Source organism: Acanthaster planci, linkage group LG04 (assembly GCF_054643075.1).
Source record: "Acanthaster planci isolate LZ-2023a linkage group LG04, COTS_SCS, whole genome shotgun sequence".
NCBI lineage: Eukaryota > Metazoa > Echinodermata > Asteroidea > Valvatida > Acanthasteridae > Acanthaster > Acanthaster planci.
In genome coordinates this window covers 188,634-212,991 of record NC_141780.1, presented here as the reverse complement: position 1 = coordinate 212,991, position 24,358 = coordinate 188,634, and the positions used below count along the sequence as shown (strand labels likewise).

General features: G+C 38.5%; 1 protein-coding gene across 1 annotated transcript; it reads left to right on the top strand.

The window, feature by feature from the left end:
* Nucleotides 1-838: 838 nt before the first annotated feature.
* On the top strand, nucleotides 839-24,358 carry dstyk (dual serine/threonine and tyrosine protein kinase). Its single transcript, XM_022254369.2, has 10 exons — nucleotides 839-1,044; nucleotides 10,988-12,184; nucleotides 16,131-16,369; nucleotides 16,666-16,749; nucleotides 17,097-17,222; nucleotides 17,747-17,930; nucleotides 18,713-18,869; nucleotides 19,162-19,411; nucleotides 19,854-20,103; nucleotides 20,783-24,358. Exons 1-10 carry the CDS (start codon nucleotides 846-848, stop codon nucleotides 21,010-21,012), a joined length of 2,916 nt encoding a protein of 971 aa, XP_022110061.2. The 5' UTR covers nucleotides 839-845; the 3' UTR covers nucleotides 21,013-24,358.

The window sequence follows — 24,358 nt, the reverse complement described above, 5'->3', positions numbered from 1 at the left end:
GAGTCCAAATGATTCCCGCTTCAGCTTGTACCGTTCAAGTGTGCTCTGCAGGGCAGCGTTAATCCGCGGCAATACATGTACTGCAGTGCTATTATCGGACCGGCCGGCAAGCTGGGTGGGCGAGTCGGGGGAAGACGTCTGCACTCATAAGCAGGAGGTTGTGGATTCGAGTCTCACCCGATTAAGCTGCTAATACATTTTTCATGTGTTCTCACAGAAGCACTGAGTATACAGTGTTCATTATGTTTTTTAAGAGGAAATAGTTTGGATTAAGATATCCAAAATCGAAAAGTTTGAGGGAAACGTTTCCCTTCAACTCTTCCCTCCCCTACCCATTTGTTTCCCCCTTTCCGTCTCTCTTCCCCTTTTCGATCTGTTCAAATTAACAAATTATTTTCATAACAAGATAATTTTCTAGAGGTCCCCCCATGCCTCGCGCTTTATGAGCGCGATACCAGACATCAGCCTCCCACAAACCCCCGTCGAAATACTGTTTTGGTCAAATGAACAATTTCCATCATTTGTCCTTACATCTTACAGAATGATTAATTCGAGTGCCTGAATCATTTTCGGCTGGACCTTTTAGGTAATCATTGATTAACGTTACTCGAAACAATTTGTTGAAAACAATTATTTATAACACTCCGGCTTGGCCAGGTGGCGCACTTTGTGCCCAAACCAGGTCGCACAATAATGAATAATGCAGTGCCATGGTACATGCGCACATCTTGTCAACAACCATACATGTACAGTACATACATGTATGTACATGTACATGTACACCGTAGAGTACATGTACTGTACATGTACTGTCCGTGTACTGTTCAGTTAAGTTAAGCTGTTACATGTACATACGTACGTGTACGTCACATACACTACAGGTACCGACAATGGCGGATCGCAGGAGTGGGTCGCGAGCGAGAAGTCGCGATCTTCCAGGGGAATTTAGGCAGTTTAGTAATCTAACGAAGCAGCTTAAGAAGATAGTATACGACACGAACATTTCTCGGGCAGAGCTTAGGAATTGTGGTCACTTTGAGGAGGGTAAGTTAAGTTAGCCCTAACGGAGTGGTACATGGTATCCATCCACCTGATCGAGTAGGCCCAGCTAGGTTTGTACACGGTTGACTGTTATTTGTGTTTGCTTGAAGCTTAATGATGATTGGTTTTAACGTACAATTGAGGACATGCCCACCTCAGTTATCCATGACAACTGGATGAGGCCTAAACAAAATTGTCAGACCTGGCATGTTTTGGCTGTTTCAGTGTCCTTGCTCATTAAAAAAAGACTATGACGGTACCATGTGTACGTTTGTTTCAGTGTCAAAGCCGGGGTGATTAAATAGCCGATTCATGTGCCACTACAAATTACTATATTGCTTTCTGCGCTCCTCTCCTCATTTTCTTGTGCAATCTCCTGACGCGTTTGTTGAACAGAACACCCTGTTTTTAAATTCTAACGTCCATAACGGTACATGTATATCTTGGGCGGTCCTGATTTTGAGGGGCCCTATTTTCGTGTGCTTACCTTCTGCTTTAACTCGCGCGCAATGTAAACAACTTTGAGCGACATTAAATACCTTCAGACTTGCTAAAGGTCTTTTCTTCTCCCCACTGACTGAAAAAATGTGGAAAGCTAACGCTTTAGCGGTAAGTTGCACTTGTTCAAAAGTTTGTGTATTGAGGTCTAGTTTACAAAATACATGTACAAAAACATTCTACATCGTGAGGGCAATTAATATTCATTACAGTGTCTTTTAAAGTTTCAGATTACAATATTGCAAAGTCACTGTTCATGCATGACTGAAGTCATGTGACTGCTGACAACTGAGCATGTTCCTTATAACATTTTCTCACTGCCTGGCAAATCGTTTTGCCCTCGCATTCGGAGGGATGAGTTGACTTGTTGCAAAATCATATTGTATCTCATTCCATGAAAATTATCAATTCCTGCTTGTATATTAAACATCTCAAGTAATACTTCCGTTTCTAAGAAAGGTAATTCAGTGGAGGTTTTTCTCTCATTTCATTCTTACAACAAACACAAAAGTAAAAGTGACTGTGTGGAGTTTTACAACTAACACCTACGAACTAAAAAATACACATAAGGATCAATATTTTGACAAAAATAGATTATAATAAATTTATATTACAGCAAACTACATGTCACTTTCTCATCTTGCAGAACATGTACACAGGCCCAGTGCTGCAGTGTAGGGAAAGTGTCTATAGGAAATATTCACCATCAGTGCTTACAAAAAGCATTTTAATTTGTTGTTGATGGGAATGAACAAAGAAACTTTGTGTGATTTCTCCACCTCAACCTGCAAAAGAACAGAACATTGCTTCAGCTAGAGCACCAGTGCACCATTACCACCGATGACAGCAACTCAGATACTGATGACAGTGACAAGTGCTGTATTTTCCACTGATGTTGTTGCATTGAACTAAGTCTTGCTACAGTTAACTCCATCTGCATGTATTTAACATCATGGGACCAGTGATGTTCGAAAACTGATTGCTCCAAACACACATCAAGTACTGTTACAAGTACTGTCACCTCTCTCTCGGCAAGGGAAAATTTTGTTGTCCTTGTCACGGTTTCCCATGCCTCCAACTCACAGAGGAGTAAATTTCATTAATTTAGTTTCATTCTTTTGTCAAGAGATTTCCCAATTATATAAGAATTAATACATGTAAGCCATAGTTTCAGTTTGGTGAATGCTGAGTTCAAGCATGTTTAATATTTTTGGCAAATAAATTATTGTTAATGAAATAATCTCCATAAGCACTAGAACATGTTTGTTTCAGTTTGAGAAATTGAAATGAAAGTGTTTTAATTGAGAATATTTGCCAATTTCATTGCTTTCATGTTTAATGAAAAATAAACATAGGCTTGCAGTTGGGAAAAAACAAAAAACACAGTGGAACTTTGGAGTTGAAAGCAAAGAAACACCTGCAATAGTTTTATCTTTATTTCTAATTTGAAATTTAGAATCACTGTAATACTTTGTGAGGTAAAGGAGGTTGATTTTGTAAATGATGACTTCTGACAATAAAGGACATGACACAAGACATGCCACAAGGTTACAAACATTTATTTCGTGCATGGCTTTACTTGGGCACCATACCTCTGAACAACCCTTGGAAATAGATCACTGTTAGCAACGGGTGGAGCGTTTGTGAGAGTGTCGGAGATCACTCTGTTGGGCTTAAGCTGTGAAAGTCGTCAAGTTTTGATCATTGTTTTCAAATTCCATGTGACTTAGGGAAGGTGATTGGGACAATTAGTTGGTATCTTGCATTTGTTTGTTTTTTCAAATTTAAGAAAAAGCCTTGTTCCCTTGATAACTGGACTCGAGTGGATATTCAGTAGACGTCAGGTCCCTTATTTTGCCACTTACCCCCCAAACCAATGAGACTTCACAATAGGTGGCAAAATTAGGGACCAAGCGACTTTGTTGCTGCAAAATGAAAGCTGTCACTTGGCATCGTCTTTGGTTTTACCCAACATTTCCCTCTAATGTAAAAACTTTGCCCTCGTTCCACAAATATCAATGGTGTCATTGTCATCTATTTAGGTGAGTCCAAAAACTTATAATCAGTGGTGTCATTGCCATCTATTTAGGTGAGTCCAAAAACTAATGATCAATGGTGTCATTGCCATCTATTTAGGTGAGTCCAAAAACTAATAATCAATGGTGTCATTGTCATCTATTTAGGTAAGTCCAAAAACTTGTAACCAGTGGTGTCATTGCCATCTATTTAGGTGAGTCCAAAAACATAACCAGTGGTGTCATTGCCATCTATTTAGGTGAGTCCAAAAACTAATAATCAATGGTGTCATTGTCATCTATTTAGGTAAGTCCAAAAACTTGTAACCAGTGGTGTCATTGCCATCTATTTAGGTGAGTCCAAAAACTTATAACCAGTGGTGTCATTGCCATCTATTTAGGTGAGTCCAAAAACTTTTAAGTGTTTAGTTTTCTTACTGGAATATTAACAAATGCCATTTTTCACTGACTGTAGATCCTTGCCTCTATTCTTTTTGGATACATTTTTATGATACTTCTTGCTTGCCCATGCGCTGCTCATAAAGTATCACCCAAATAAAGTTTGCCATATCCTGTTGACTTTGTCCACAGAGTTTGGCATGCCCTGAATTGGCACCTGACAAAGTTAGGGCAGTGGACAAAGTTAGGATGTAACATCTTTAACTACAAGTACATGTATGTAGTCCAGTATAAGCCTGTCTCTCTTTCCCAGTTTTTTGGTCCCATTTTTAAACATACAGACCAAGCCTTTGTGGTGCTTGATCTGACTGTCTGTTCTGCTCAATTAAGGTCCTTCAGTGTGTCATAACTTATTTTTGCATAATGTTATTGTTTTTAAAATGTAACAATTAATTAATTAAATTTAAAGGATGATGAATTTGGAAAGTATTGGAGAAATTCATGTACAATAAAAACAGAGCCCCAAAAATTTGTTTACTGCCCCATTTCCTTCTTGGAGGCTGGCTGGGTTTATTTTGTAATTTTTACCATAGGTAATATGAAGTGTAAAATGTTGAAATGCCAACTAAATCATCAAAAATAAAATGCTTGTGATCAGGCCTTCTAACTTAAGACCCTATCAGTCACTTACATGTGTATGTGCATGTAATTGCACATCAAGCAGTTTGCCCTGTTATCTGCAGACATGTCATCCATACATTGATAGCACGGAATGAGGGACTTTAAATTTTGTAATGGTCATAGCTTTGTCTTAAGTTTTTGTTATGGCTTCAAATCACAGAGGGCCCATGAAAGCGGCTTAGTTTTTAAAACGTATGAAAGTGAGACCATGCTACAAACTAAAAACAAACTGTACTTCAGTTATGTTCAGTTGTCTCATTCAATATGTCACTTTGTAACACCAGATCAGTGGAATTTAAAACAATATCTTTGGCTGAATTTTACAATATGGGCGATTCACAATAGTGCGCCACCAAGAGTTTGCAACACGTTGGCCAATTACAACGCTCGAAATTTGTCGACCCTTTCCAAAGGTGCATTGGGTCGACAAATTTCGCGCATTGTGATTGGCCAACTCGTTGCAAACCCTTGGTGGCGCACTATTGTGAAACAGCAGTATTCACTACAGATCCTTCATTGTTCGTACATGTACTGTACATACTTACAACTACTCCTGTTACGAAAAATGAAATGACTTCTTTGAAACAAGGGAATAATACTGGTACTGTGAAGTACTTAATGTTATTGCCTTTGCTTTGAAGTTTCTGCAGAGATAGATGTCATTAAGGGTTTGTTGATGTGATGCATTTTGTAGAGTACCAAAGTGTGACGTCATTGTGAACCAGAAAGTATATGCGCGTGTTGGTTCACGCACTGGTTCTCGCTATAATGCCATTTACACACATAATTGTACATGTGAGAGCTACATGTACGGGCTACATGTACATGTTGTTTACAAGTATGGATCAGGGCTATGCATCCTATTGATGAGACAATCGAACTCTCTTGTGATCATATAAACAGTCACACTGATGAACTATATGAGTTTTCTGGTCTGATTTTTGATGCATTAGTATTGGGCTTTCTAGACAAAAGCCCATGTAAAGCCACCAATTGCAAGGCACCTGTAACTTATTTATGGTTATCAGCTGTATCATCTAATACCACATGCTCAATTTGCCTCAGTAGGCCTACGGTACATGCGTCAAACTCAAAGTTCAATGCCTGACCTAGTGCCTGTAGATTAATAAATAATGAACAAACAAAAGTAAAATCAGAGAATAGGCATCTGGAAGGGACAATGATTCATTTGTGGTCAGACGAGACCTTGTAGTAGTGGCCTTTAATGTTTTAATTTAATGGTAGTGTGTAGGAGAAGTGTATGATGTGATATTGTTAATGAGATTAAGCTATGTAAAAGGATTTACCTTAGTACAGTGCACATGTTTTTCTTTTATTCTGGGTCTTTAGGATAGGAAAATGAGAGGTTATACCTAAAACCCTTTATTTGTTTTGTACCAGCTTGCACATATACATGGTGTTGCTGTTGCTAAGAATAGGGTTATCACATAGATGTACATGTACCTGTTATACAGGTAGTTCTAGGAAATAGCACATTGTTCAAATAATATGATCCTTATCTGTGTACACGTACATGTTCTTTTTATTTCTTTTTTACTTGAGTGTCTGTTTAGGGCAGGTTGCATGATAAGGGCTGTTAAGTATCTTGCAAGAGGCAGTGACTCATTTTTCAATTTTTAGGTCTTTTGAAGGAAGAAAATTTATTTTCTGTTTACACCTGGAGAGTTTCAGTCATGTCATGAGATTTTCAAAATACTGTGCGTATATTTTGACTAGGGCTGTTTGAGTTTGGTTATATTGCATGCAGGGTTGGTGATTTTTTTTTATTTTTTGATATAGGGCAAAATTTAAGTTTTAAATTTGTTTTCTCCAAATATCAAAGGAGTCAGCTTATTTTCAAAGCAAGCAAATATATATGTTTTCTTTTATTTCCTTTGTTACAAAATTTACATCTTTGCAACAGTTTTTCCCTTTTTGAAAAAATGATACATGTATGTTTGTCTCCATCAGTCATTTTTCATTTGATTTAAATTGGTGATTTAAATTCACGAATCATGATTTAATGATCGTGTGCACATTGTTAAAAAGCAGTTTACTACATGTAGTGGTTGGTCTTCCGCCATAGCTCATGATTTGCATGATATTTGTGTATCTGGAATATGCATGGATAGAACATGATTTTTCGAAATTTTACCATTCGGTTTCAGTCTGCATTTGTGTATCGGTAAATGTAGACTCTGAATGCTTAAAATATGTACATTGTAAGTTCTTCATATACACAGTCCTGTAACCTTTGACTTCGTAATCCTAAATTCCACGTGGTTTATGAGTTACCCTGATCATGGCCTGCTCAATAATTCTTTTTGTAATGGGGTGCAAGTTGTACTTCTGAGGTGCATTTTTCTCCCCACTTTCAGGACTTGGGAGGGGGCCTTTTGCAATCATTATTGAAATGGAATAAACACCCTTATTCGCCTGAACTCTATACCTGTTTTCGTACATGCATTTTTATCATTTACCCCCAGTGGGAGCCAGAACAATGCTTGAAAAGTCATTAGGTTTCAACTATAAAGTCACTTGATTTTTGGACTTTGAGGTTTTAGAGTTAATACCCAGCTCCATATGAGTATGTGACTAGCCACATTGCTGACCAGCCCATTGTATGTACATGTATACCCCACTCAGGGTTGTGAAGTCTCACACATACTGCAGATTATTCTCATGCTCTCACTGCCAATTATGGGATTGTCATGCTGTTAAATATTTATGTAGTCCATGTTTTGTTTCATAGTTCATCATAATAACTCTACTGAAAACAAATAATTGAAGTTTTCAGAAATTGCCTCCGATCACACCTTAGTGTCTACAGGTAATGTACATGTACCGGTAGAATCAACAGATGTTGGGGCCCTTCAGCAAGCCCCGAACCCTATGCTGTTTAGACTTTGCACTCACAAAATTCTCAACCTCAGCTCTCACTCAAAGTTGGTAGCCCTGCCCACTTCCGACTAGTTCTCTCACTGTCTAGCCCTGTTACTGATCAACTGTATTCACCCATGTCTCACATGTACATGTACCTCCTCTTCTTGACCCAAGTATCAAGGAGCATGTAATGCATTTATGTACATGGACATAAACCGAAGGTAATAGTAATCAATCAACAACAGCCTTGATATTGTTAATCACCAACACAGCCTTTGACTGTCATACACTTACATGTCAGATTCTTTTGGAGCTGCCTCTAGCAAACAGATGGTGCTGAGAGAGTAAGTGACATTACACAAAAAATGAACACTTGTTTTTTTAATATTTTGATTGTGCATTTTTGCACAGATTCATGTACACGTACCAGTATCTAAGAAGGCCCTGGGTGGCCCCAAATACATACATGTGAATAGACAGACTGACCTTTACATACATTTGCAAGATTTTCCACCTTTCCCTGCACTTTCTGTGGCTTACAGTATTTGACATGTCACAGTACAATTTATGTACACCGGTATGTGTAATGGTTATTTATGTTTCTTGTTCCTATTTTTTGTTAATAGAGAACACCAGCAGGATCTAAAGCCTAAGATAATTATGGTACATGTACACGGAGGAGGAAGTGATCAAACCTGAATAAAACTTGCATAAGTTATGGCGTTTCCTGTGCATGTACATGTATGTACATGTACGGTACTTCTTTGTACATGTATAAGTTTGGAAAGTCAGCAGCATAAACTGTCCATGTTGTGCAATGTAGATGCCTAATCTAATAATAACACAACAGGAAAACCAAACCATACAGACAAAAAAATACACTGCGGCTAATTTTGAGTGGCACTTCTGTACACTGTACATCAAAACTCCAGCATAGAGTCTGAACTCACAGGATGTGACAACTTGCAGAGTTCTCAACTTTGACTCAAGACACATCTTCTTCTGTATGACTGAATCCTCCAAAATCTTGTGAAAGAAACAATGGCATGTTCTCAAAGTATTTGAGCTGTCAAGGGAATTAAGTCCCATGCAAAGAATTTAGAGGCAAGGGCTGGATTGAACCTCTCTGTAAAATCTTTCCAAACTTGGTGGATCATGTAGGGTTTGGGACTAGGTAATTATGATGGCTACAAAGGGACATGACAATAATCATATGTTTTTGGACATGATATACATGTAGCATGAGCAGCTTTTTAATTGTGTTCTAGATCTGGTGCATGTATTACATGGCATCTGAAAACGGATACATACATGTACATGTACATAGAGTGTACACTGTATGTGGGTGCATGGGGTTTTAATAGTCAGTGCATGTGCAGCTGAAGTGTTAAATGGTTTATATTAACAAGAGAAGTCATTTGTTACAAATGAAATGAACAACAGTTTGTTCCCTAGCAATCAATGTGGTATTGGTTCACACTGCCTAACTTGTACATGTTTAACAAAAGGAGCAAGAGCAGGAGCTCACATGATCCACATGCATCTGAATCTGTTGTCAAGAGCTACATGGAGGTTCAATTGAAAATACATGTACGTGGAGACACGCAGATAATAGACCGAGTTGTAGCTGTGGAAGCCTGTTCCAGACATGGCCTTATACATGTACTGCTTCTTAGTCCCAGACAAGGGTCAGCAGACTACCGTACTGTACCTCTGTAGAAATCTTCATGTGGGGAAAAATTGGATAGATCTACATGTATGTAAATGTGTAGGGCCAGGACCTCGGTAAAGTGAATGGGTGCAAGTTTGTTTTTTTTAGGGTATTAGTAGCATGCAGAAACGAGTCAGTTGATGTGCAGTATTTAATCCACATTCAAACTTAAAGGAAGGATTGCCATAGACCTAATACATTTTCTCTTCATTCCCAACCTTACATTTTCTAAAATTTCCCCAAAGGGTAATGCAATTTACATGTAAGTAGGATCAGTCGGGAAACAAGCAGAACTTGGGGAGGGGCTATATGATTCTCTTCTGATCACACACATGTATGTATTATTACTCTAATGAAATAACAGCAAGATACTGTACATGTATGGTTTGACATAAACGTGTACTGCTACTTTTTTTAAATGTCAACTTGCTTTTTAATGAAAGAAGTGCAGATTACATACATAATGTTTATATATGTATCGCAAAAATGGAATAGCAAAAAATAAAAGAAAATTAACCCATGCGCAGTCATCAAATGACCTTTATAACCTGTTAAAAACTGTCTTTTATTTGACACGTACGTACATGTAATATACTTGTAGCCTTTTTGCTAGTGTGTACATACATGTATATGTACAGATACCTGTACCAAGGTGATATTTGAATTTGCCTTTTAATTGAGTGATTCCTCTCTGGTATATCATGTACCGGTATGTTTCTGTTGAATTTTATATGCAGTTAACTGGAGAAAAAGTTAGAGATGCACATGTACCGGTACTGCGTAAAGTTTTTGAACATTAACCCAATTGTTATGTGGACTCTACAGGTACATGTACATGTATGGGATGTTACATACCTGCCCATGTACTGGTACGTATACATGCATGTACTCCCTTGTAATGCAACAGAGATGACATTCCCCTGAATGTCATTGTTGTATAAATGTTTTTATATCAGCCAACTACAGGTATGTTCCAAGATGTTTGGTTCCATGTGCAATTTCACCCATGCATATTCTTTATTTCCCAGAGCTTATTTTCCATAAAGAAGACTTCTCAATTTTGTGTTGCAGAGCAAAATACCAACAGCTATCAAAACCTGATTGTCAAATTACATGAATTTTTGTAACTGTGATACCTTTAGGGCAGGTACCCTACATGTACATGTACTCATTTCTATTTGGCTCCTTGTCCTGCACTGTTTCTTAAACTGCAGTATGATCAGATGCTGTCTCTCAATAGGGGTAGTGTTGATTGGGGGGGAGGGGTGATTCATTCTGGCTCCAAAATTCTGGAACCACTTGTTTTCTCTATCAAGTAGTCAATGCACAAGCCAGTGGTTCATTTGTTCCTGTCAAGAAGTCTGTTGAAGCTAGGCCTGTGAAAGATGTTAGCTTAACTTGATGGACTAGGGTACCACCTGGGCTAACAGTCCTGGCTTTATAGTACCTCTGTTTTGATGCATTGCCACAGAGGTACCGGTGAATGAAATACAACCTGTTTGCATTCCGCATATATATATATAATGCAAGAAAAGTTCGTCAAACTTTCTTCAATCTCCAGCTGTTTCATCTGCTCATCAGAATATTTTTTGTCCTGTAATGCTACAGTGTCCCTGAAGAGACATCAAAGATGCAAAAACTGTTCTTGACATTGGAAGTTTTTCATAACATTACATTTTCTCGTTCCTTTGATTCAGTGCCATACTCTCAGCTTTTGTAATAAATGTTGAAAGCACATATTTTTTCTTCTTCTGTGCAGAGCGCATTTCAGAATTGCTGTTGGAAGATGAACATGAATTGTTCATGAAATCAATTGTCGGTGATCCACCATGCCTCCTGATTTGTGGCCAGACGTACACTGCTAAAGCCACCATCCTGAATAGGATACTCAATGAGCAGATTCTACGCATCACTAATTGCTCAGACAATTCCAAGAGCTGGCGACCTTTACGCTTTCGCTTTGGAGCTGAGCGCCGTAGTGCTCTGACCACACTGACAGACAGCTTTGAGCTGCTGAATGGGGATTATAACCCAGGTACCAATTGGACTGTGCTTCCGCAGCGCGATGTTGAAATTAGACAGGAGGACTTGAGTGATCCTTGTACGGCTCAAGCCACCACAGAAGTGACCTTGAACCATCCCTTGCTTGCCACCAAGGTTGAAATCATTGTTGCACCCCACAACTGCCCAGACCTGAACATTACCAGGCTATACAGCCAGTACTCATCGCGCATGCTGCCAATTATTTTCTATGGAATAGACAAGGACTACCTATCCCAAGAGGAGCAGCGTGAACTCCTGGATTTGAGACACCTAGCTTCTGATTTGCCTTTGCTGTTCTTGGACTGCTGTCCTCATACAGAGAGTCCCGCTAGACATTCCCAAGTAGATGACGATCTTGGAGAGGACTCAGCTTATGACAGCAACAATGAGGACCTTGTAGCTCGATCAGTAGAAGATTTGGAGAGCCATAACCAAGGAGCCTCATCCCCATCTCCAAGGAGACCATCCAGATTTCATGACATTGTACATGGACAACTTCGTAGTCTGGGGTTCTTGACAGATCCCTCGGAGGTGCCAGTCTTCAAAGGTGGTATGACCCCAACCGAGGACGACCTCCATCAGAGTCGACTAGAGAAACTCTATAACATGCAGGGTATACTGATGTTTGTGCGGCAGGTCCTACAGTTGTACCTGACACGAGCCACTACAGTCCTGCATGACTTGCACTTACAGTGCATGAATATGTTTATCACCACAGCATTTGACATGCAACGGGACATCCAAATCACACCTCGGAGGATAGACTATGCAAGGCAACGTGAAATGGAACTGTTTGAATCCTTGAAGGATCTGGCCAATCAGCGGCAAGAAGAGATACGTAAACTCATCCAGGCGACGATCCAAGACCTCAAGGAACCTTTGCTGCAGGAAGCGGAGAACTACCAATTTGAAGGTACATGTGCATGTATATGGTACATGTAACAAATACATGTACTTAACAACAAAGTGCCGCCTCGCCCCTTCTACCCCAAATGAGATTGTTTTGGCTATTTGGTCTAGTGATTTGTATTAAAAACAAAACATACCCCCCCCCAAAAAAAGGCCAGTGCATTGGTCCATGTATGCATATTGGTACAGTACATGTACTTGAAGTTACCATGTATGGCTTTACCATGTTTTACTGTGTAGGCATTTATGCACAATGTACATGTACCGTAGGATGTCTAAGGCACAGTCAGCCACTAGGATTGCCTACATTGTATTTCCTGATATTTTCCTGTTTACTTTTCATAGTATGAATACCAACACTGAACATGCTGAATCACAATATTGTGTTACTCCTTACAGAACAATTATGTGGGCGCAGTGTTGCAGCATGCATGTAATTGGTGCTACGTGTACATACATGTACTATACATGTATGCCTAAAGTGCATCAAGGAATCTTGCAATGTTGTAGACTGATGTGAATAAACTAAAGCTTGCAACATCCATCACATGCATACTAAAATAACTGAGTCATTGTGTGCATATTCACATTGTAATGGCAATCAAAGTTGTCAACCCTCCCCCCCCAGTTGATTCCAACCTTCTATTGCATGAACAGGTGAAGGCCCATACAAGTACACATACAGGTGTTTATCCTCTCGAGATTAAAAATGTATGGATGCTCACTTACAAATTGCTCATAGGTCTTGTTGTTCCCTCTCATTTGATGGTACATGTATATCTGAGAGACTGATATTTCTTGCAAACATTTACAAGATACCAGTACAGTGTACATGTACAAAAAAATTCCCATTGTTGAGCTGGTTTACTTTTCCTTAGAAATGCCTTGAATTGTTTTTCTTTTGTAGCGTATGTGTAGTATCAAGGATTAGTGTAAACAAGGTACATGTACATGTATTCCAATGCCACCATACACACTGCACTATTGAACATGCCCCTGGGTATTGCCTCATGAAAAGGAGATACCAGACTATATGTACCAGTAGAATTAAGTTTGATCTGTACAAAATGATATTGCATTATGATAGCTACTGTACATACATGTGGATATTTTACATGTACATGTAAATGGGTGTTATGATACAGTACGGTGGTAACTTACTGTTTGCATTTCATGTCACTATCCTGACCAATTTTCATGATAGAACATGCACCGGTACATGTACATGTATGTTTGACACGGAACATATAGGGACAATTCTCAAAAACTGTGTAAAACTGTTTTTTAACAGAAAACAGCATGCACCACACAAACTGAGGAAGTATACATACTGTACATGTACATGTACATACCGGTACATGTATGGCACACTGTCCACTGTCCATACTGTTCGTGCTTGATAATTATGCGACTCTTATTACGTACATGTATTTTCAGTTAAGGAGCAACAACATGTACAATACTGGTACATGTACAGTGTATGAGAAAGTGTAGATTCTTTGATTCGAATAGGTGAGGACACAGAGTGTCCAAGCCCATTCAAATCAAAGAATCTCAACCTCTTGAGTCATGTCCTTCCCTGTACTATTGTGCACTCTACAAGAGGCCAAAAAGCTTTTACTGCTTTGAACAATGAGATGAATTCAATCCACAGTACAGCATCGCATGTAACTTCATGCACATGCACATACATACCGGTAGCTTTGTAGAAACGTGTCTATTTTTTGTGAAAAGCTTACATGTACATGTACCATACGTGTAAATCACTCAGGAACTTGCCGTTGGTAAGGGGGGCACTCACTCTCTTCCTTACCTAAGGAATAAGGATGTACAAGTACTAAGTACTAAGTACATGTATATATCAATGTGAAGTCCTGTATTTGCACCATCAAGAAACTTTGGTAAGCGATTAATTGGGAACCAAAGATCTCTCTCTCTCTCTCTCTCTCTCTCTGTCTCTTCGAATGAAGACCATATTTACAACTTTTGAATTACATGTACAGTGCACATGCTTGCTTATCGAAATTCCTCGGTCACAGTAGGAAATCAATTCATTTGGAAACTAAAAAAGTAAATTCACTAATGCAAATTTTAAAAAGAAAAATATAAAGACAAATAGTAAAATGTATATGTTGCATTAACATACATGTATGACTATAAAAGATTAAAATGACAAAAAAGATGAAATTGAACTAAAATGAAAGGAGTAGGTAGGCCTATTGTACGTGTACATGTATAAAAATAAATAATGAAGTGAAGATCAAATGAAAATCTGTAATCACAGCTGAACATGAAACAGAAAACATTAGTGCAGGAAATAAAAAGCTCAGGGAGAACATCATCCCTTAGAATGTCTAAATGTAACTTGGTGTACTCAACTGTCAAGAGTGTTTCTCGTTATGCTTGATGCCGTAATAATTCAATGTCACACACAATGTCACAACTACAATTTCAGTGTCCATCATGTCAATTTTGATCTTTCAGTTTTAAACTGTATATTATTCAGAATAATTGACTTTTTTTTAATAGAGTGATGTCACAAGAGTTATTTAATAATAATAAAAAAAAAGTTACACACAGGTACCTGTATTTAAGTGCTCTTGTCCATTACTGGTGGCCAAGGCACTATTATGATTAGTTATCCCAGCTTATTATCATCCAGCCACCTATTTGCCAATGTAAACATTCCTACAGGTACAAGTTACAATGGGCAAGTTCCATCAAGGACTAGTTAACTAGTGGTTAGTTGGTCATGTACATGTACTGTACCTAGCACATGTGCAGTGAAGTTGAAGTGCAAATGACCCTACAGTAATCAAGTGTTGTCAGGTCATTAGGCTGAAGGGAGAAAGTGTGGCTGCAGGAAGGGCAAAAGAGCAAAAAATAAAAGTGAAAATGGTCGTTTATTAGTGGCATACTGTTTTTGTGGCTGGTCATGAATATTTGACTAGACTAGTTCAACCATCATCGACCTGTGTGCGTTCAAACTATGGTTAACTACCTGTATATGGTCCTTGATCCAACCTGCCCAATGTGAACCATCTGAGCTCCCTGTGTTTACAAATTGGTACTTATACATGTACATACCATGTAATGTACATGTACTGTACATGTACAGATGTCGATGTGGCTTGGTTTATTGAACATGGTGAAAGAAATTTACTTGTCTGTTTCTAAATTTTTGCTGTATACATGTATGTACAAAGCATACCAGTACTGAGTCTGTAGAGTAGGCCTTGTATGTGTACGTACATGTACCATGTACATGCACATAGTCGTATGTACCAGTACATTGCACATACTGGTACATACATGAGCTCTTTACAGCACGTAATGTAATGCTGTGTTTTGAAGTATTGTGCCTCATACCCTTGAATCTGTTTTGATATTGAATGTTGAATAATTACTGGTACCTCAATAAGTTTGTCATTCTGCCAAGCTCTGTGGGTGTGAATGAAAAGGTTTTGAATCCTGAAGTGGTTAAGGAGATAAGCTCTTACGTCCCCATCAAATGTGAGCTGTGCATTGACACCTGCTAATGTGAGCTGTGCATTGACACCTGCTAATATTGTATTTTATAGACATACCGGTATTTGTGCTTTACATGTACGCTTTGGCAATAATGAGGTCAGTTCAGTCCAGTTGAATTGTTTGCAATTATTTACACCAGTGCTCAGGAATCAAATTTTTTCCCCAGGTTTCTATTAAATTTGCCAATGGCTTTTGTCCCCAGTTGGCCAGTACATGTACATGTCCTTTCAAATTTGGCAGGGGAAAATTAAGTGGCAGTTTAATATTGAATCTGGGCTGAGTTTTGCTTTGCATGTCATTTTGATACTGAGCTTGAAACAAGGCTATGGCAGTGGTATAAGAAGTTGCATCTTCCACAAGTTGATTCTTAATGAGGGTACATGTACATGTATCAATCCCACTTATTATTAATCCCTTAGATTTAGAAATCTCAATTGATGGTGAGCTGAGTCAAGGCAAGGAGATCAAAGGTTGCACGACCCAGATCCAGGAACTGGTGTTGAACCGGGTCAATAAAGCTGTGGTGGACAAGCTAATCAGCTCAGTAGACTACCTGCATGATAGCTTTGTAGGGACATTGACAAGATGCTTAGAGAGCTTGGAGAAAGGAGAAGATGGACAACAGGGGGAAACATCAGCTAGTATGGCCCTCAAACAGGTATAGACATGAAAGTCAGAATAGAAGGACCCTTGCCTTATTGAAAACTGGTTCCATTGGACACTGTTGGCTCTTAGTCTCAAAAGGATTTGTTGTCAAAGATTGGCTTGAGATGTATCAAATCTAACAGTGCCTACAGTGTTAACTGTACAGCAGTTTGACAATATTTTTAAATGGTAAGTGTACTGTAAAAGAAGATTACCTCAAGTAATACGTCTTGGGCTATGGCTATTAAATGACCTTATGGTATTGACTGCAAGATGTTCATGAAAGGTGCATTTTTCTCACCTTTGCAGATTTTGAACTCGGCATACCAGGTGGAAGTTACCGTAAGGACCAGTTATTCTTTTGTCAAAGTCATCTGGGAGAGAATGAAAGAGGTACGTAAAGAAAGTAAAGTGTATTCCAACAATCCTCTGTCGTCACTGTTACTGATGACAATGTCCATTTGCTATAAGTTAATAAAAATTCTCAGTACATGCACAAGGTAAGTGTTAAAACTTTAGCATAAACTGTACTTGTGTAAGTGCTGATGTTGGCTCAGTTTTGCAGCACAGTTTTGCTGCTATTTCGTAACTTTCATGCCAACCATTAGACAGTTCCTGGTTGCCTGTGGTATATTTAGTGGCCAAGACATCAGAAGTAATTAATGTCATCACTGAAATAAAAATCCCCTGTGATATAATGTTGTCATTGGTTTCATTTTCTCTCTCTTCATTCATCTTAGATTCTGCAGTCTATGAAACCATTCAAGGCCCCTCCAATTGTAGACAAGGACTGGAAACGGAAAGTTGCCATCAACTTACTGAACAACCTGGATGAGTCTAAGCTGGCTAAGAGTATCTGCTCACAGGTGAGGCTTTGAATAAAAGCTTGTAGGAAATGGCTATGGCTATGGATGGTCACAACAATATGTATTCATGTAGGTCAGTGATGGAAGCACGGCCACTGGCAACCTATGCAGAAGAGTTATTATTACTATTAAGTTTGAATTAATCATAGACAGTGGTTTCTTTTATAGCTTACTCATGCACAAAATCTGAATGCCTAAGATTAAATTGGGCAAAATGTGCAAAAAACCTTTTTTATGAGAAACTGCAAAATGCCATTTGTATTTTGAGTCTAGTCTAGTCATTACACTCAAAGTACCGGTATGTGATATCGGATTGGTAGTGGTGCAAGCCTTTGTTTTTTAAAGTGTGAAATTTCAAACAGTGAATGATATCCCAAATACCCATTTGCTACATGTAAATTGTGTTGGATGCATTATAGGCGGGACAACTCTTGAAAGATTTGGGTCGATTTTATAACATTTTGATCAGAGAAAGTCAACAGATCAGAGTTAACTTGTACTTTACCCACTAATGTCTCTCATAGTTTCGGTCCCGACTCAACAACTCCCATGACATGTTTTCTTCGTCACTACGTCAACTTGAGAACAAGCACTCAGGTAGACTTGAGAAGACCGAGGAACAACGGATGAAAGTCAGGAAAGTTCATGCCCCACGACTTGCTAGACTAGCCCTGGACAGCACCTCACTAAGGGACATGGTTCTCTATGGTTCGTCATTAATGCCATTTTAGTCTTTATTTCATATGAATAATCTCAAGAATTTTTCTCTGTTTATTCTGTTGATGATAGTTCAATCCTCAAGGTCTTCTTTTGTTTCACTTTGCTTCACTTTATAAAGAGAGTAATCCGTATCCTGCCGATGTACCAAAGAATAACACCAAATGTCAAAGATTTCAAAGTGTGTAGCTTAACCTTAATACATTTACATAGTGTGTAATGTCTCAATTTTGTTCACTAAAATAAAAGGAAGTGTTGTTTGGGTTGGTACCCAGTGGTGGATTTTGTGACTTCAGAATCTCCCTACCAAAGACGTCAATATAAACCATGCTATACATGTAGTTTGACTGAACTAATCAACTTTTGCTTCTAGAGACCTGTGTAAATTTTAATATTGGGTTTGTCTATTAGTGAAAAGGGTTCACAAGCAATGGACATGTATGCTCATTGGTTCCCCTAAGTTTGCAAGATGACTCTGATACTCTCATTTTTGCTCATAAAATCCTCCAAAGCTTTGAGCTCACAGTGTGTATAACAATGTGTTGGTGAAGGGAAAAACATAATATTGAAAGGTAATTGTTTCCATCCGTGAGATGCCACAACTTATTTTAAACAAACAGTACGAATTTCAATTGGAATTTTGCACAGGTATCTTGCATGATTTCTGTTTTATGCTTCACATAAGCTGCTTACAAGTTAAAGGCTCACATTCACTGTATCATCCTTTTAAGATGACATTATCCAGAAGGTTCTTGGATGTTTGCCCTTCACAGGCATGCCCAAATTAGAGAGGGAGATCGGGCGTGGTCAGTATGGGGTAGTGTATTCATGTAGGAACTGGGCTGGTCTAACATCTCTTGCTGTCAAGTCAGTCGTCCCACCTGATGATAAACATTGGAACGATTTGGCACTCGAGTTTCACTACACAAGGTATGTACTTGTAGATGTCATTGGCAGTATCATACAATAGACTGTACTTGTATTTATAAACTGTGACTTTGGTGGTAAAATGGTAAGATATGATAGAGGCCTTAAGATTGTGTTTCACACCAAGGTGTATTTTCCCTTCCAAAGATCCATGAAATCGTTTGTGGAGATGATACATGTATGTCCTACCTTTGACAACTGTTTAATTTTTTGTACTTAAAATCTGTCCTTTGATTGCTGACAGCTGCAAAGAGCTTAAAAAACTAAATGATAGAATTGTTTCCTGTAATACTAGGTCAATCACTGAGCATGAGCGTGTAGTGACATTACGTGGCTCAGTCATCGATCACAGCTATGGAGGAGATGGCTGCTCTCCAGCTGTTCTTCTGATCATGGATAGGTTACAACGCGACCTCCATGTTGCCATCAAGGCTGGCCTAGACTTTCCTGGACGGTTACAGGTGGCTTTGGATGTAGTGGAAGGTATGCGATATCTACATAGCCTGGGGCTAGTGCACAGAGACATCAAACTCAAGAATGTGCTGGTAAGTTCCGTCCAAGTTAGTATGGCTTTGTAATATTTGATATTGGAAGGAGGTTAGCAGGAAGTAGGGTACCCAGTGTGGAAAGGAAGGCATGCTATACCTGCACAGTCTCCACAGCAAACTTAAGACTGTTTGATGAGTTCTGTGCCAATCAACTTAGATTTGACAGTGAGGCAGGAAAGGTGGAGGAAGTGTTGGCTTTATGAGATTTGAGTTAGATCTATACCTGAATTTTGTGATGTTCAGGGTACCGGTCTTGACAGAGGTTTATTTCTCAAGGCTGTGGCGTAGACCAGCCTGATAAGATTCACAAGACAGGTATCTGAGTCTCACACAAGTTTCTTGGACTTGGACACAGTATACTCATAGTTTGTTTTCATTTTAAATGAATAATTTTTGTAATCACAATTTAAAAAAGGGTTCTTTCAACTTCCATGAACAGTTGGACAAGCGTGACCGTGGTAAGATCACAGATCTTGGATTCTGCAAACCAGAGGCCATGATGAGTGGCAGTATTGTTGGTACCCCAATCCACATGGCACCAGAGCTTTTCTCAGGCAAATACGACAGCAGTGTGGATACCTATGCCTTTGGTATTCTTTTCTGGTATGTCTGCGCTGGCCATGTCCGACTCCCTACAGCATTTGAACAGTGTGCCAACAAGGACCACTTGTGGAGCTCAGTCAAGAAAGGTACGTGTGTGGTTTGACTTCCCTCATTTTCTGGCTTAATGAGAATTTGTTTTTGTTGAAGGGCATAGTCCATGGAGCTGAGGGTACAGACATTACTTATCACAGGAACTGTTTGCTTAGCTAAAGCAGAATTCCAGAATGTCATACACTGATTAACTCCTAGAAACAGATTCCAGAAAGACAGCCTGTGTGGAAGCAATATGGGTCAATTCATCTGATGTCAGATTTGATGTTCCTGCTATTTCTTTTCAGGTTGCAATATGTGTATTTTGGAATCTTGTGAAATTTACAGAGTCTAAAGAGTTTTGTGATCTCCTGTTAGTGATGGCATTCTCACTTCTCATTTGTTGGTTCTATTTTCATTTTTTTTATAATTGACAAATGCAAAGGCTCACTTGCCTATATGTCAATTCAAGAAACCATTCACTACTTTTGAGGCATTTCCTTTGGCATGGGGAGTTGTAGACTACTTGAGGTTTGATATCACGCATTGTGTTTGTTGTTAGGAAAGTCTGTACCAGATTTGTATCCATCGTTTCTGCAGCCACTTGCCGTCTTTCTAATATGGACATATCCATTGCTTTGCCCGTATTCCCATCTAGTCCCACCCTTCAAAACTTTGCCAGTCTCTGACTTGATTTGCTCAGAACTACATATTTCTGTATGTTCTTTTCTCCAGGAGTACGGCCTGAGAAGTTGAATGTCTTCGACAAGCATTGTTGGGAGCTAATGCAGGCCTGCTGGGCTGGTGAACCAGGAGATAGACCTCTTCTAGGCGAAGTCCAGATCAAGCTACAAGAAATCCACGAGAGAGCTCTGGATGCTCGTCTCAAGATGACCAAACTGAGAGATCTAGCTGGCAGTAAACAAGCAAAGACGGAGGACAAGGGACGACCCAGAGAAGTGTAACTTCCAACTTGTGTGCTAATATTCAGGATAGGTATTGTCTTACATGCATAAAATACTAATGTGCTTAGTACTGTTCTCTGAGTTGTTATTTAGTTTGATGTTAAATGGCCATGGTTTTCCATATACAAGAGCATACCAAATTTATATTTTTATTTGAAATATTGCTAAATCCACTATGATAAAAAAGTTACAATTAGGTATAGCATGACGATCAGCCAGATGAGTCAAGGCTGGCTGTTTTACCAGTGTTATTCATACTTACCTGCAGGCAACATGTCACAGGGCACATTGACTGTAGTATAGTGATATTACGTAATGACAACAGGTGAACACAATAAAGATCCTGCTGCTGTAGAATTGTTTGTACTGCTGCTGTCCATTCTTCAATTGAAACCAATGAATCCATGACAAAAATTTGACAGCCACCCTTACTCAACAAAAAAAAGGTTGTACACACAGAGCTGAACAAGTGGAGCTTCCCTGGCAATATTTTGTGAACCATTCTGTTGATGAGTGAAACAATTTGTACATAATAGCATGTACAAAAATCATTGGCAGAAATTTTGATGGGCTATTTCGTATTGTCCAGTGCTGAGCATTTCTGTCCTGGTACACTGTACAAATTGTGACATGCAAGGTGAAACAGTTTCACAATGGAAGAAATCATGTAGAAATGTATCTTATGTTTTCTGTTTGCCGTTGTGTGAAAAAGGATTAAAATCTTATTCGTGTGACAGAGTTTGGCTACTTTAAAACTTGTGTGCTTGTGAAATCATGTTTAAACCTTGATCACGCTGTAAATATGTGTACACATTCAGGGAACTAAAATTAGGACATGTTTATGGTTGTAACAGTTTGATGGAGATAATTCCTCTAAGGGATTTAATGCTCTTCTGAAAATAAGTTTGAGGTCACAGCTAAACTAATTGTTTCATTTTGCAACGTTGTATTTATTCACCTTTAAAAGGTTCACATTCACCTTTCCATTAACCTTACTAATGAGCAACTACAATGTCATGCATGTGTAATTTTCTCTCTGTATCAGCTGAAAGCAGCTTTATAAAAATTGGGTTTAGTAATTCTTGGAAGTGAAATTGAATGTTTACTCTGTCATATGATAACCAGCGGAACTCTTCTTTAAGACAGTTTTTCAAAGTATATAACCCGTCTACAAGTCTGTCTGAAAGTGTGTTGTTGGAGCAAAATTATTAAATCAATTAAATCAGACATTCAAGGGGACACATTTCCTTTGTAGAGAGGGTACTTTCTTTGTGTGTGATTACACAGCATTGGCACTTGATGCCAGTGGCCTTCTTCCTTAATCTACTTTTTTTTTTCTGGAACTTGTTTTTACTTGATGAGCCTTGTGTACCTTCCAATCTGTTTGTCTTCTTTGAAGTGAAATCTAGACTTAAGAGCAGTGTTGTAGTCATGATCATCAAGAGACCAGACACAAGTAACCTTGTAAACAATCAGCTGTATGCGTTTTAGGGTCTTAAGGATTATCCTTGTAGCTACTCATAAAAGTCACCTTGGGGGGAGGGGCCTACTTACTGTTACACAAGAATCTCAGTCACATCTTATTTTCATCCCTGTTGTCTAGTTTTAATCCAAAAATATATCACAGCTTGTTCCAAGTTCCTTTCATTTCAGGGCATGTGGTGAGCACACGGAATTAGCCTGTTATGTGATTGTTTGATTGTTGTAAGGTGTTGAAGTATATGAAGGTCAATTCTCATACCCTATGACTGTTCAGGCACTGTTTATAGAGACCGCACTTTACAACATATCCGCAAGGTACAATGTATGATATTTTGATCATACTTTTCACAAGTGAAATTTAGGATGGACTAAACTAATTTGATTTTGAGAACACTTAACAGAAAGCCCAAGTACTGACAGATTTATGACTAGTCTCAGATGGTTTTTTCTGATCAGTAAGTACATGTACCGTAGCAATGTTTCTTGGGATTCATGCACCCTGTTCAGAGTAGCACTTTTTGTGTTAACAGAGATTTTCCTTTTTTGTTGCATTATCACAGAAAAGTGGATCATTGTGTGACTAATGTGTACTGTTCTTTCCAGTCAGAAGTGGATTCAGTGTTTTTTTTGGGGGGGATATTGAGACTATTCCTTTCATGCCGCACAGTGTAATTATTTAACAAATAACACTTGTGTAATGTGTGTAAAAAGGATATATATGCATTTAATGTACGGTATTAACTGGAATACTTTCATAGCAAATAGGCTTGATGTTAAAGCTAACCCTGTTCTGAAATTAAAAATGTTCAAAACCATAGTATATCACTGTAGGATATATATAAGCACCTAATGAAAACGTTACTCTACCTTGGCTGAAAAAGGACCACCTTTTTGAGAATCTCTGTGAAAGGTCTGTGTTTTTTTGGGGGGGGGTTACAGTATGATGTAACAAATTTAAAAGATTTTCTAAGATCATATTTGTTGTATTTATGATCTTTTGAGGGGGGGGCTGGGGTCGTAATATGATGCCTTGATGGGCTGTGGAAGTGGTCACCACTGCGACAACTTACAACCAGTTGGCTGAACTGTGTTCCTCAGACAGATTTATTCTATATGTGGTTTATCTGGTACCAAACTAACACCATTTTGTAAAAGAGAATACATTTTACATATATCTCACCACATGCATTTGACACCAATGTAATCTTTATTAGTTTTACGCCAATGCATTAACGTTATATTTGCATATGTTAAAATGTGACAAACATAACTTAAACACATGACATAGAATCTGTAGATATTTGAATGGTACTGGATCAAATAAACTTTCAGTTTTAATATTCATTCTGAATATCTAACTGGCTCTAATCTAGAAACATTGTCATATTACAAAGCCGAGATATGATATTCTCAAAATTTAGTTTGGTTTTGAAATGTTACACCAAGATCTGGAAGGATAGATGGTGTGCAGGCCAAGTTATCACTTAAAATAGGGTCAACACCCAAAGAAAACTGTTTGGCATTGGGTGAAACTATTGGACATGATACGGGTTGTCTGAACTTGTCTCATTTCAAAAGGATCTGGGAAAACCTGGCTGTTCTGTGTTATTGTTGATACCATCAGGGTTGGGGATGTACATGTTAGCATCTCATTTTTGTTGGAAATCTTAGGCAGCCATTATATTGGTGTGAATACTCTGTATCTAACAAATTTGGAGGGAAAAGTAGACAAAAACAAAACCCTGAAATCAGTTTGTTGCAGGAGTTACATTCTACTACAGTGTTACCAGTATATATTGCCTTTGAGCAAAAAATTGGAAGTGGTGTCTTCTGCCTTTTCATCAAATAAATTAATTTTCTAATA

What these genes read in the sequence shown, in the direction of transcription:
- dstyk (XM_022254369.2), top strand. Translation starts at nt 846, where the DNA reads ATGTACATACGTACGTGTACGTCACATACACTACAGGTACCGACAATG. An exon ending in GGAGAACTACCAATTTGAAG is followed by an intron (nt 12,185 to 16,130) that starts GTACATGTGCAT and finishes TTAATCCCTTAG; the next exon opens with ATTTAGAAATCTCAATTGAT. An exon ending in CTAGTATGGCCCTCAAACAG is followed by an intron (nt 16,370 to 16,665) that starts GTATAGACATGA and finishes TCACCTTTGCAG; the next exon opens with ATTTTGAACTCGGCATACCA.